General features: G+C 36.4%; 1 protein-coding gene across 1 annotated transcript in view; it reads right to left on the bottom strand.

The window, feature by feature from the left end:
- Positions 1-388: 388 nt before the first annotated feature.
- The window catches only part of LOC104078411 (vacuolar protein sorting-associated protein 13D-like), a gene marked incomplete at its 3' end in the record, with an annotated part of 30,215 nt that continues 15,748 nt past the window's right edge, over positions 389-14,855 (bottom strand). Inside the window, 12 exon segments of the mRNA XM_009580046.1 lie at positions 389-598; positions 1,144-1,256; positions 2,896-3,067; positions 3,206-3,416; positions 3,887-4,106; positions 6,809-6,991; positions 8,018-8,198; positions 9,114-9,240; positions 9,795-9,885; positions 10,818-11,852; positions 12,641-12,792; positions 13,154-14,855. The exon segment at positions 13,154-14,855 is cut by the window's right edge and continues 30 nt beyond it. Of these exon segments, the coding sequence (XP_009578341.1) occupies positions 389-598; positions 1,144-1,256; positions 2,896-3,067; positions 3,206-3,416; positions 3,887-4,106; positions 6,809-6,991; positions 8,018-8,198; positions 9,114-9,240; positions 9,795-9,885; positions 10,818-11,852; positions 12,641-12,792; positions 13,154-14,855 (4,397 nt within the window).

Genomic DNA, 14,855 nt, shown 5'->3' with positions numbered 1-14,855 from the left:
AAGGCAAGTGTGACACCTACTGGAAAACAGCTTTTGGGCAACATGGTTTTATGCAAACATACAAGTGATAGGCCAGACTTATAAAGCTTTAAGCACTACTGATTTTAATAGGCCAGAACTTCATCCGATAAATTACACATTCAAACCTGGTGGGTTTTTTTATTGCAATGAGGGAAGAAAAAAAAAAATCCAACAACCTTCTGTTAATTAACTGCAGATTTCAATCTATCAAGTACCACTGACCACCCCAAAAATGTCTTCAGATTTAAATACAATGCCAGCAAGTTTATCTACATTAATAACAGCTGTACCAAATCAAGACAATCCTGATCGAGTATGTCATTATTAAAAACAAACAAAGAAGCAAATAAATCCCAGAATTACCAACCTGAAGTGCAATTCAATCTGGATTGCTCCTGGACTACTAGTATTCTTTGATGACTGAAAGATGCAACTGAACACATTCAGCGTGCCTGCAGTAGACTTCTGTCCAGCATAACGTGTGTCAAATGCCATCATGGAATGAGAAACCAAATTTACAGACTTCGTTCCATTTGAAGAGCTTTCAAAAAGCAACTTGGATTTCTTAAAATCAAACCTAGGAGAATAAAAAGCAAAACAATTCATTTAAGAGTCTTGTAGCTCATTTATTTCTAGAAGTCACTTCTTTTAAAAGTATGCATGGTATACTGATGATATTTTTCATTTACATATTTTCTGAAACAACTATAATCACATCTCATGTCACAGAGATAGAAAGTAGATCTGTACTGTATGTAATAAAGTTTTCCACTGATACAGAACCTTCTGGATTAAAAAAACCCAAAACAACATAGCAGAAATCTGTTTTTTTAAGATTACCTCTCAACATTTTCTTAATTAGAATACCATTTGTCTTGGGCAAGTCAACTAATTACTGAACAGTGATTTCAAGGACAACTTGAAAGACACAGATGGTATCTTTGGAACAGTCTCATTCCCTTTCATCTTTCAGATCAGCTGAAACTCTCAATTTGGACTCTAAGAAATTCTATTTCATTGCATTATTAAACCATGATTTCACGTATTGTGTTAATTCCTGTCCTATAATCTCTCAGATGAGTATTTAGGATAAGGTATTCAGTAACAAAAGAAAATTCATACCTGGCTAAAGAGCTGCATCCATCTTTTCCTTTTGGATCCATCAGTTCCAGACTCACATTAACCATGTCAATGAGGAATGACATAGAAGTATATACTTCTCCACTCAAAACTGTCTGAAAGTGGAAAACACCAACATTCTTTTTAAGATCATCTGTTTAACTTTCACTCCTGAATTAAATTTTGTTATTTCAGACAAATGTATACAGCTGCACTGTCCTTCTCCTTCGAAAAGCTTCATTACCATTGCTGAGGAAAAAAAGTTACGTTTCACAACTGTGTAGCCTTCAACTTGAAAAACGTCTATTAACCATTTTCACACTACTGTTCTATAGCTTCTTTGTTCTTAAACAAAATGTTGCCATTGTCATCCCCCGCCAAAAAACAAACAGCTACAACTCTTTCAAACTGCTTCAGGTATCTTCTATCATTAAATCAGATTTGTAGTTTCTGAAACTCTTTTTTTTTTTTTTTTTTAAAGAGTTTTAGGTAAAAAGCCTGACATGAAGGAGAACTTCACCCATTTTTTCCTCAGATCTTAAAGAAAATCCTAGATGCTTCCTAGCAATTTCTCCCCCTGCTGTGGTCACATATTTGGTTCTTAAGCAAAGATTACAGTCTTGCAACACACACAATGCTTAGGAGCCACACAAGATCAAAAGAAAACATGTTATTCAACGACTTCCCTTCCCAGTAATAAGGACAAATATTGATTATTTCCAGGTGTTGCCCACACTCTTCCTGAAAGGACAGTATTTGTCTTGGGTATCTGGTGTATATATATATATACAGCCAAATAGGCAATACTTGAAGACCTGCTTGAAAAAGAAAGAAAAAAAAAAGGGGAAAGAGGGGAAAGAGGGGAAAGAGGGGAAAGAGGGGAAAGAGGGGAAAGAGGGGAAAGAGGGGAAAGAGGGGAAAGAGGGGAAAGAGGGGAAAGAGGGGAAAGAGGGGAAAGAGGGGAAAGAGGGGAAAGAGGGGAAAGAGGGGAAAGAGGGGAAAGAGGGGAAAGAGGGGAAAGAGGGGAAAGAGGGGAAAGAGGGGAAAGAGGGGAAAGAGGGGAAAGAGGGGAAAGAGGGAAGAGGGAAAGGCTCAGCTCTGCTGTAAAGCTTTTGTTACTGAAATTCTTCTTCAGATTTATAGGACAAAAAGAGGGCTTTTAACACAAAGTAATACACATTCCACAATCTCCTAAGTCTTTAGGAATGTCATAGACACCATGTGAAAGGAATCATCACCCTGCCCGTGATTACAGGATAACCTTCATATCCCTCCAAAAAGCCCCATTCAAATGGAAAAATCTTAAGCTTGTTAACGTACCAATAATATATTGCAATAGCAGCTCAGCTTAAATACTTCAGAAAAAAGAAAAAAAAGTACAGTTTTCATAGATGTCAACTTTTTTCCCCACCGATATATTTCAGCAGACCTAAAATGAACTAATAAATAGAAGCAATGATGGTTGTTTCTCACATGTCTCTTCTAAAGATCAGAATCTCGGAAACGTAAAGCAACCATAAGAGCAAGCCACACCTGAAAGCACAACGGTATTGCCAAGACAAACGTGAACTGACAGGAGTATCTACAGACAAAAAGATTCCTTCGCTGTTTGTCTACCTAAATTTTCTTTTTTTTTTTTTTTTAAAATCTACCAGTCCACCTAGTAAATTACAAGAAAATAACAGATATTTAGCCTAATCAGCAAAACCCCAGATATTTCAAGAGAGAATTTCAACTGCATACAGTTCCTCTTACATGAATTCTTGGATCCTGCAAATCATAAGGCCGCATGAACTCTTCTATAGGCTCCCCAAGGTTGTTCTCCAGCAGTCCACGTATCAGTTTATACTTATTCAAATCCAGAGAGCAATGGACTGACGACAGATTGCCATGTATTGATATGTCTGCAACTGCATGACTTAGCTCTCTACAACAAAGGAAAAAAACCACAGCATTTCAAGGTGCTGTAACACAGCAGGCAATACTTTGTAAGATACAATAAAAGGCATCTAAAACACTGGCTTTAGGCTGACAGTATAAAGTGATCCTGTTTAGATAAACTCACTTGTCTAAGTTTCTCTCTACTTGTAATTTCAGTCTGAAAGGTTCTGTTAATAGGCTTCCTCCTGTCTGCCTCACGAAGTAGGACGGAAAGCTCAAGTCCGCACTTGTACCTTCCACAGCCTTTGAATACTCCCTCTGATATCTTTCCGCAGCAAATATGTCCATGTCCTGCAGATCAACCACAATGCAGTCTAAGAGGCAGATGTGATCCTCTGCAAGTGCACAGGAGATAACATATTAAGAAAGAAAAAAAAAAAGAATCTATACAAAACTAATGCAACTTACTTTAAAAAGAAATCTAGTTTCTCCTAGAAATTATTCCAATTTTTTTTTTTTATTCACACTCATCAATATCTGTAATTACCAGACACCAAGCTCATTTACAGGTAAATATAAAATCTTAATTAAGAGTCCAACTATGCTCCTTATATGTCTGCAATATGCATCTCAAAATATGCCCAAATTGCAGGATTGTTCTTCCCGAAACTGAACTACAATTCCCTAATCCTTTAAGATGCAAAAATCAACCCTGAAACTAAGAAGTCATTTCTTTTTAAATCTACAGTCTTTAGATCCAGAGCCTTACTTTTGCAGTGTCACGTAAGATGCAAAATAATGCAGTGCAATTTTGCTTGTAAGGAAAAAGAAGAGCTATATGGGGTTTCTACTATTTATCACATACCTGGGCTGTCGGGGTTTGGCGCAATAGGTAGCTTTGGTTGTTGCCCTTGTTGCTTACTCAATGTATTCAGCATAGGCTCACTCTTCAGCCTAGAAATGTTTGCTCCTGATGACTTTTTCATGAACAATCCTTCCGACACTACTTTTGATTCATCAGCACTTGTTGTTTTCTTCATGCTATGTTTTGGGGTTCCCAAAGGAGATGAAAATTGAACTGAATCCTGCTAATGAAAGAAATTTTGTAATTAACAATAGATTTTTAATTTAAATTCTAAGGAACCAATACACCAAGGTTCAAGCTGCAACATATTCCTCGCAAAAAACTAAGTATTTTATTTGAATGCCAGTATCTTTTACTGTAGAAAGATGGCCAAATTTTTTTCCTGTAACCATAACAGCAGATTAAAACATTTTCTTTTTAAAAAAAGTTTATTTCTGCCACATTTTAAAAAAAGCTGTGAAATCTTTTCAAAGAGAAATTAATTCTACACCCCTGGGTTTTGCACAAAACCAAAAAAAAAACCCCATGTAAATGAAATTAATACAAAACAGAAGGGTAGGACTGTCAAGATACCAAGCATTTATGTAGAATAAAGATTGTTAAATATTTAAAGCTGTTTTTCAGAGTATCTTCAGATGATGAAAACAACATATGCCATTATTTCTGCAAGATCATGTCAGCAACTTAGTATTTTATTAGAATATGTGAACAAACACTTCTATACATGAAGTTATCATTTTATGCACTTTAAATACTTCAGTCATCATACCGAAATGTGTCCCAAAATTTTTCTGCAGTAGCTAAGTTTAAGATAGAAGAAATCCCTACCATCACTGTTAAAATCCCCACAGGTGAAAAAAGAAAAGCTCATTTATATTGATACATAAATTTTAGACATTTCCCCACCACCACATATCCAGTGGAAATCTTATGAGCTTTTGCACTTTCATGATGGTGTCTAGCATCAAAAATCTGCAAAGGGTACAGTTCGCTAGTAAAATAGTCACATCAACATTAGGAATTTATTCTCCCAAAAACATATGTCTGGTGGAACAGGTTTACACACTACCTTAAAACTCCGAAGCCAATATCAGGGTTCATTTAGTCTGTCATGACTTAAATTTATTAACCTCATGTTTCAATTTTACCCAGCTTCCCATGCCCTAGCAGACAACAATCGTCTGTCTTTAGCGATCCACTTGCCCCTTATTCTGGGATTGCTCACTTTATCCATGACTGCAGTATTGTTACTGTCACTTCCCATTTTCTTTCTGTATCCAGCTTCTGATGTCACTGTACAATCCTTACTCAGAAACTTTCCTTTCTGGTTTTAATTATTAATTTTACTTGCCTTTCGTGGTTTTAAAATATTATTCATTAGAAAAATTCATTGCAGCCATGATCAAGGATTTTAAGATCAAAAATTTGAAGACATTAATATTTAACTTCATATTGTAAAGACAAGACTGAAAAGTACATGCAAAGAAAAATCATCACATCATCTATAAATGTATGGATTTATGCAATAAATCCAAATTAATAGCTCCTCAGACATGCATAAAGAGCACACCACAACAAATTTAAATCCAATTCTTACAGAATTCAGCAAAGTCTTTAGAACAGAAACATCATTTTTAATGTATAAAGGAACTTTTAAAGTGCTAAATTCTACAAGAAAATTTCCTTTTTTTTTTTTTTTTAAATGAATGGGGAGCACCATATAAAGATGTGAAATACCTCAAATAAAACTGGATCCTTGTATGCATTGCCTTGTAAAATCAGATCCTCAAAAATAAACATAGGACATATAAAAAATGAAAACGTGCCTTGTAAAATCAGATCCTCAAAAATAAACATAGGACATACAAAAAATGAAAACAAAACAAAAAAAAACACCAAACCCCACCCAATTTCATTTCAAACTCCCAAATTTCTACAGTGCTACATAATACAGTATTTTAAAGTTGAAATAAAATTACTATGCACATATCCTTTAACTTCTAACATTAATTTAGGAATCTACCACTTACAAACCTTTAAATACATCAGCACACTAGAGTACAGAAGACAACTCAATATTACAGTCCAGTATTTCCTCACAGTAAAGACATTGGTAGATATAAATCAGATGGAGGTAACAGACACACCACAAAACTGCTTGTAGCAATTTAGTCGACCTAATTTCTACCCCCCTTTAAAATGGGATTAGGGGATTCCCAGAACAACTACCCATTTTGTTGCATAGGTTAGATATAAAAAGCCATCCAAGATGGATCTTCCTTACCCCAAATTTTGTGGCTGCATCTCTCAACAGCAACACCAACTATTCCCTGTCCTGCGCCTAGCCTTAGGTGCAAGCATTCACTGGAATCCTTTCATTAGGTTTCACCTAATGAAAGCAACTACGCACACTCGGTTTCATTAAGAGCATTTAAAAAAAAAAAAAAAAAAGAATTAAAACCAATTCTGTTCTCCAGTGTGTTCCAGCATGTCTCAGCCAATACAGATCTCTATTTTCTGCTACTCACACTGTTGAAATTTTGTTTAGCAAAGAGCTGAAGAAGCTACTAAACCGGGTTAGCTGAAAGCCCGTTACGCTCCCATGTGCAGGTGTGCGCCCAGCTGGATCCTGCTTCCTAACAAGGCCAGTTGTAGTGAGTTCCACAGAAGTCTCCCCCCTGCCCTCAAGGTCTCAGAAAGCAAGCCCAGGTGCAGGCACATCAGGGAGCAGCTGGGTATAACCAGCGGCAGGCCAGATCCAGAAGATTACCCAGCACACTGCCATGGACTGTTTCGCTACTAGTAGTGCAAAGTGTATATATAAAGTAAAATGTAAGAATCATTTACCATTTTGATAAAGAAATAAAATGCACAAGAACTAGAAAAAACACAAGCTGCTAAATTAAGAACTAATGTTCTTACCTTGTTCTTTAGTGAAAAAGTACCCGGCATACCCGCAAACAGAAATCTGTTCTTGACTTTCAGTTTTCCAAGATTAGCTACAATAAGACTATTCGACTTTGAGCTTTCAGGTATAAGCAGAACAGGAGCACCAGCCTCAATATCAAGAAGAACTCGGGAAGCTCGCTGTGCTTTATCTCTTACCTGGGAAGAGCAAAATTTCATTAAAAAAAATTTTTTTTAAATGCAGGAAATGGGTGATTATTTCACACTGATTAGTATTGAATTCAGGAACACTAGTCCTTGATTTACAAAATTAAGATGTGATAAAATTTTATACAAAAAAAAAAAAAGAACTCAAACTCTTGTTTTAGGCAGAGAATAAAGGCTAGTTAAAAAGGACTATGCTGCAAACAGCACACACCGGTGCAACAGGTGCAGCAACAGGGAGTGAAACATACTGTCCCCACTGAACTAAAAGAGGCATAACAGACACTACTCAGCTTACTACTTAAAGAAAGGATTACTTAAGAAAAAATATTTACAAAAGGAAAAAAAAATATTTAGAACAGATGTTTCAAAATCAGATTCAAACTTCCTAACTGATGCAAAATGAAGCATTTTAATATATGCAAGAATTAACCGTCTTTCTTCCAATTATGAGAAGTGACTTTTTAAACAAGACTATTACTATTAACTATACTAATCACTCCCACATTAGATTTTGTACAAAATAGGCTATGACTGTCATGATTATACACTCTATTGTGCAGAAGTTCAGCATCTGATTTTCTCAGTCTACCAGCCATCATACTTAATCAAAGACATACACATGAGTAGAACAGAAGGACTTCTCCGTTGGTTCTCCTTATTTAGCTGTTATAACTACCTGGTGAACAGTGGAGAAACAGGCAAGATAAAATCTTGAGCCTTGTTTATCCAGCATCACAAAGATAGGAAAACACCTGTATGAATGCATACAACAGGATCCAGGTGCCAAAGTTCTAAATAACGTGCAAATCTGGTATTCTACACTTTCAAATAGCAGCAGGATGGTCGTAAATAAGGTCTTTCAACTACAAGATGAGTATGAGCAATCTCCACTAACATCAGAACTCCAAGATCTCCCATAATTTCAATTCACTGAGTTGATGCATCAACATAAATTTTATGCTGCTTTTCAACTTCCAAAAGTAGGCTAGGAAAGAACAGAAAAAAACCCAGACATACTGTTTGTCCTTCAATTGCTGCTCTTTGCCGCCCCAAGACATCCTGAAGCTGAGTAAAATGTTGGATGAAAGACACCACCTCTGCCTGGAAACGCTGAGTATGCACATACTGAACAGATGCCATGCGTAGAGTGACACGAATATCACACTCCCTTTGTAGCAATGGATCTGGCCTCCCATATCTATGACAAAGGTTGAAAGTAAAAGTTAGCTATCTTAGCTACATTTTACAAATAGTGCTATTCATTTTTTGCATTCAAAGTAATAATATAGAGGACTTAACTGATGTTCACAGTATATAAATTAAAACTATTTCAATTACAAATATGAAAAACTGGTTTTATATTAATTATTTCTAAATTACGTATATTTAAGTGCTACTGAGTTTTAATTAAGCGAACAGGAAAATTCTACATTTGGAATGTGCCTCTAATCTCTACATCTAACAGATATACCTTTGGTGATTTTATACATCTGAACAGTGGCTTATAAGGTAAGTACTCTACCACATGATAACATGTAGATTCAACTCAATCAGTGTGCTGTTACATTTGATATTAATTCCATAACATTACTTGGAAAATTTCTAATCTGATTAATTCTAGTGGGTGAAGGAGGGCGTGGAAAACCATGAAACATCACAAGGTAAGAACTACTGCTTTACACAAACCAGAAGAACTTCAAGAGTACACTAGCACAAAAGCAAACCCTTAATTCCAAAATTAAGAAGCAATGGAAAATCTATTTCATCAGTTGAAAACCTCTTCCAACTTTTAAAAAACAACTACTATTTTATCTGGGAACAAACTATCACCTAAATACTTTCAAGAACAGCTTTAGAGGGAAATAAAAAACTATTTTTCCTGATAAGCCATGTACATTGCAGGATAAAGAAAGGCTAAAAATCCTAAGTTTATGACTGAAAATATTCAAAGTCTCATTTAAGTCACAAGCATCCAAAGCAGAACCATGCAGACCTGACAGTTGTGGGTTTGGTTTTTTGGGTTTGTTTGGTTTTTTGGGTTTGTTTGGTTTTTGGTTTGTTTTCTTGGGGGGTGGGGTGTTAGTATCGAGTAACAAGAAGTTTAAATTCATACTTATAGACTTGGAAAATGAGTGCCTCTTCACCACTCGTAGTGAAACGTTCTCTGTAAAATTCTCCATGAGCTGTAAGATCACTTAAGGACAGACTTCCAATACTTCCTTGCAGGGCTAAATCTCCCTCTGCAAAACAAAAGACAGACAATTAGGATCCTCAAATACAGGTAAGTTACTAAAACCCAAAAGTTTCTATTAGTGGGATAAAAGCATTACAAGTAATTAAATAAATCACATTCAATTAAACATTAAACCTCATGTTCAAAGAAAAACACATCTTTCTGCTACAAAGATTATATTAACCCAAACATAACTCTATGCTTTACATATATAATGTAATCACACCACTTTCATTTGTGAAAACTTAGACAGAACTCTCTTCTTCTCTAAAACAGTAATATACACTATTGTTCTGCTCTGTGAAAGTAAAGTATTAAAATCCTAGCCAATCTCAGCAGAAGTTATCAAGGGTTTGACAACTGGGAGGGATGCAAGGATTTAAAATAAAGCTTGGAAAAGCAGAAGTAGTAGTAGTGGGAAAAGAATATGTATCTCCCCCTGGAAACAAACACACAGAAAAACCCAATGAGCACCAAATAAAAGCATTTCAAATCACAACTCCAGTGCAGACCTCCTTCTATTTTAAACTGCATACAACTTCAGCCTTCCGATCTACTCACCAATCACTTCCAAGTGAGCTGCAAGTTTTGACACGCTGGCTTTAGCAAGCTCACTAGTTGTCTTATTCAATACTAACGATAAAGAATGGACCTGGTCAAACAAAAAGGAACAGGCTGGTATTAAACAATGTGACTTGATAGCTGGAAAGTCTTGTTAGTTTTTTTCAAGACAATTGCATTGTAACACATAAATGGCAAGCAAGAATTATCTGATTGGGAGACACTGGAGGAAAGCAACCTTTTTACTTCCTTGTTTGCACATCAACGGGTCTCCCAAGCAACTTAGAATGATCAGGTCATCAGCAAATCCTAGCACTGTTATCTTTGTCCTTTTCTCTTTCAAGATTTGTCATTTTTAAGTTAAGACTGCAGAACCTCTGGGCAAAGACTACATATATACACACACATAATTTTTTTAAAAAAAATACATGTTTATACATATATATGTGTATATATATTTATAAAAGTATATATACTCTTTTTTTTTTTTTAAAATAAACTCCATAGTACCTAGAACAGCACAGTGCCAATTTCAGTATGTCAGGTCTTTAATACTGAAGCAGTATCTCTTATCATTTAAGAGATCACAGACATTTAGTGTGCGTCCTGTGTTATCCCAGGGAAGTAACAGTCACTGCCCACCAGACTTACACTCTCCTCAGGCTCTCAGGCATAGAGCAGACTGGATGGGGCTGCGGGGGGGGGGGTCGAACTCTAGCCATGAGAGCTCCATTGGATGAACGGGGAGCATTCTACTTCAGTCTCCCTTCAAGTGGCATACATGTGTCTAAGGAGGGTCACAGAGCAAGGGAGCCAATCATTTTGCAAATGTTCTGATTTTCTGGAACTTCTGCACTTTTTTTTTTTACCTACATCTACACACACTTTAAATCTACTGTTTCTGAATTTATGTGCATTCTCCACTAGAATATAAAACATTTGATTTAAATGTCACCTTAAGCTTCTATAAACCAGACGTTTTATGACAGACAATCCAATTACTGTTTTGCATCTCAAGTATACCTTCAGATCCAGCTTAGTGTTTACAGGTTCTTGGGCTTGAGAAGCTGACAAGGTATTTATTTCTGATTTGATTGTCTGCTGAGTATCTTCAGGTTGCAGCTTCATAGCATGGTTATCAGCAGTGGATCCAATCCCAAAGAAATCCAGTATCACTACCCAAGTTTGCAAAGTTATTAAGACATCTAGACAATTAAAATCAACATCTACACTACGGTTAATTTTGTTACAGTGAGAAGAAAATTCAGGATGTTTCCTATCCACTAGAAATATATTGATATGAACTAATGAATCATCAAAGTTACTTTTTCCACAGGGCAACTTGGATCTGTCTGTTGTTGGAGAAGGAGGTGGAGTCAGAGGATACTCAGAATCAGCATCTTCTTTTTGCTTCTTACGGGAGGCACAAACTGGTCTTTGGTATAGCTGAAAGACATTAGGTGCTTCTTCCATGTGGGAAGGTAGGGAACGTGGCATATCTGGATATTCTACATTGGATACCGAGGGACAAGACTGTGAAAGATATTCCTTATGTGCTAAACTGGATGGCTTGGGTGCTCCACGGGACACCATGAGATTCTTATACATAGAGTCTGGGTTTTTTTCCAGAAGATCTTCCATTAGCAGAGAACGCAAGGCAATCTGAATAGACAAAGTCTGAGGATGATCTTTAGCAAACTCAACATCAAAATCCTGAAACTTAAGGCTGACAAGGCCTTGTGCACCAAGTGTAAGATCACCACTTAACTGAACCTGGAGCTCTGAGATATGGAAGTTTGCTTGAATCTGAGTAAAAGACTTTGTTTCCCTGACAGCTAATGACTTGTTTGGAACAGAATTAAAACTAGAATGGCTGAATAAGCCATTTTCCTTCCGTTCACTTGAGAATTCTGTGCCTGTACTATGAAGTGATGCTGAAGGAGAACTATGACAAGTTGAAGATACAGAACTGGTTGGAAATTTGTTCAAGTCTTCACTGTAAATTAAATTATCCAGAGTCTGCAGGACTTGTTCATACACGTGTTTTGCAAACACCACCTACAATGTAGAAAAAAGAAACAATCATCACGTTAGAGCTCCCTTTATTAATAAAATCAATACATATATTTTAAAACTCACAAGTGGTAAGACTGTGGAATTTCAAACCAGACAAATCTTAAGTTTGTCCACAAGTAAAAAATAATCCAGAACAAGGTACAATGCAAAGTCGAAACAAAACAATTCTTCTGTATCAGCTCTGTAAGATGACACAATCTGGAAACATACAGGCTAGGATCCTAGAATAGGATACCTTGTATTCCTAGGCAAAAAGCATCCACACAGAGTTAGTTAAAAATAATTCACCATACAAACTAGCCTTAATTTACCATGCTGAGATTATACAGTAATATATGGAAAAAACATTCTACTTAGCCACCATTGCTTGTCTCCTTAGCTTTAGAAGCTTCAGTTTCCCCTATTTAAAATCTCCTGTCCTGCAGAGATTTTTTCAAGATAATGGCATTTTAATTCTTAGTTTCTATTACAACTGCAAATAAACATATTTGGACAGTGGCATTTGGACAGTGACACATTTGTTTTTCCTTCTGTGACAGGTGTTCAGGGTAAGTAAAAGTTAGACTAATTCATAAAGATGTCTAAAATGCCCCAAAACAAGATTAAATTTTGGTCATTGTTATTACGACTTAAGACTGTCTCTTCTAACCACATGTATAAGGATCTGATTTCTAAACTACCAACATGTTAAATCTGAAGATATTTGCCTGAAAAATACTTATTTTTTTAAATACTTCTATGTTGATAGTAAAAATACTACATTACTATACCTGAAGAGGGTTCACAAATTTCCCTTCAATCTTCATAATGCTTGATATTCCAAAGTCTTCATTACTCAGAGGAAAAGTTAAATCCAAATCTCTCTCTAGTGGTATCTTTTCCAATTTAAACTGGATGGTGGTGTTATTCAGAATGTGGAAAGCTGTTAAGAGAAAGTGAAATGAAAACAGAATTATAATAAGTGAACTGATTAGTCCTATAAAGACTGTACAGCAGAGGTAACATAGCAGCTATTTAACTTGCTCAGAACCTCTTAGCAATGCTAAGGGAAGAATATATAGCTATGTTTTTTTAAATTTTGCATGAAAGGCACTATGCAGTTTTTGATTAGGAGACTAAAAATGGATATAAATAAAATAACTTGTCCATTCTAATTAAAATTGAGCAGTGTATTTCAGGAGGATGGATGAGACAGAATATACAATCAGGCCTATGGTCAATACACATTTTTAGTACCGTCTACTACTCATATAAAATAATTAAGAGTCCTCTCATTAGCATACCATGGCCCTTATGTAACGATTCAAAGAAGTCATGACGAGTAAAATGGGATTCTTCCTGGCTATTAATACTGGCAGGACCTGAAGAACAATGCAGCCCATGAGACATTTCACTTGCAGGCTCCTTCTTGCTCGTAAATTGACTGCTATTTAAAGAATACATTTTAATATCTTTAATTTCAACTTGCAGTCTATCACTTGTAGATTCATCTTCTCCTGGTACAAAATTCTGAATAGATATTTGTCCTAGATGACCTACAAGCAGTTCAGAACTACCAGGCTTTCGAGGTATTGAGACAATCGGTGACTCAATGTTTACATTTAATATAAGCTTAATAGTATCAGTTTTGAGAGGTTGTGATCCAAATGCATAGCCTTCATTATCTTCTACGTTGGCAACATCTCTTGATCGTGGTGTCGTATCAAACAAAGAAACCATTTCACTGTATTCAGCAGTTTTAGTTGCCAAGACTGTAGTAACTTTTGAAGCTGCACTTTTCAGCATGCTGCGGAAATTCTCTTCCAATTCATCCATTGACAAAGTTAGTTCTTTCAAAAATTTAGCTGAGTGGTTGTAGTGTAAGGAGGCCATTTTAAGGTTGAGAGAACACTCCTCTTTTGACTTTTCTGTGAAAGTGAAACTTAAGGCATCTGGAAGGCTATTTCCATCATCAAGCCTAAACAATAAAGATTCAAAGTAATCTACATCACCAATGAGATTTTCATACCTTCCTGTATTCCCTATGCTGACAACATACTGGTTCTTAACACTATCTTGTGTTAGGTCCATAAGGTGAAGGCATCCAAGAGAGCCATTTACATCAAGTTTACTGCACATGGAGACATTGACTTTGGTGCCACCAATACTGGCTGTTGCAATTTTTCTGCCGTATTTTTCTCCATTTGTCATGCCAACTGTCCTGAGGAGAAGTATATTTAACCAATGAATATCAACTGCTACCTCTGTATTCTGTACATAAGTAGACTGGAAGGTTTCCTGTTCCCTCCAATCTCTTTCCAAGTCAGTTAGTAAAGGCTGAGGACTAGAATCTTCTTTCTCCTTCGGGAAGGATTTCTGGAGAAACCCAATCAGTTCAACAATAGTCTCTGGATTAAGGATGATATCCAGGTTGTTCACCTGTACAGAGATCACCTGCAGACTGCTATCCAAATTCATCGATGGGCATTCTGCACTCACAAACTGATACTCTAATTTTATCAGAGACTCTTGATCTTTTCCATTGTTACCAGATGAAGTATTTGAGGCTGTAGTGCATCTCTCTGCCAAACTAGCTACATCAATGGGACGTGCATCATATGGTCCATAAACTGGGGACTGAGCCCTGCTGTCTCGAAGACTTCCTGTTGGCACATCAAAACTCAGATTCTTATGAGAAGCCATCAAAAGATCAAAATCTGTTCCATATGTTTGCATAGTATCAACCAGTAACAGGCCATGAACAGTCAGGGACACTTCTGCATCATATGGCCTTTTCACAAAATGGGCATTGGTGCCAAAAACCTTGAGTACAGAGATATATCGTCCATTACTTTCAACACCCAGCTGCATACAGTTTACTTTGAATTCAGCCAAAAGCAGCTGAGATTCAACAAGAACTTCCCTGGTATGTTGCTCTAGCATTACAACACTCTGTGTTAGATTCATTACAGAATCATGCAAACTGCCAAGCTGGTCCACCTCTGC

Source organism: Fulmarus glacialis, unplaced genomic scaffold (genome assembly GCF_000690835.1).
Source record: "Fulmarus glacialis isolate BGI_N327 unplaced genomic scaffold, ASM69083v1 scaffold1136, whole genome shotgun sequence".
In the NCBI taxonomy this organism is placed as follows: domain Eukaryota; kingdom Metazoa; phylum Chordata; class Aves; order Procellariiformes; family Procellariidae; genus Fulmarus; species Fulmarus glacialis.
Note: the sequence above shows the minus strand (reverse complement) of the source record. Positions and strands in the feature narration are given on the sequence as shown.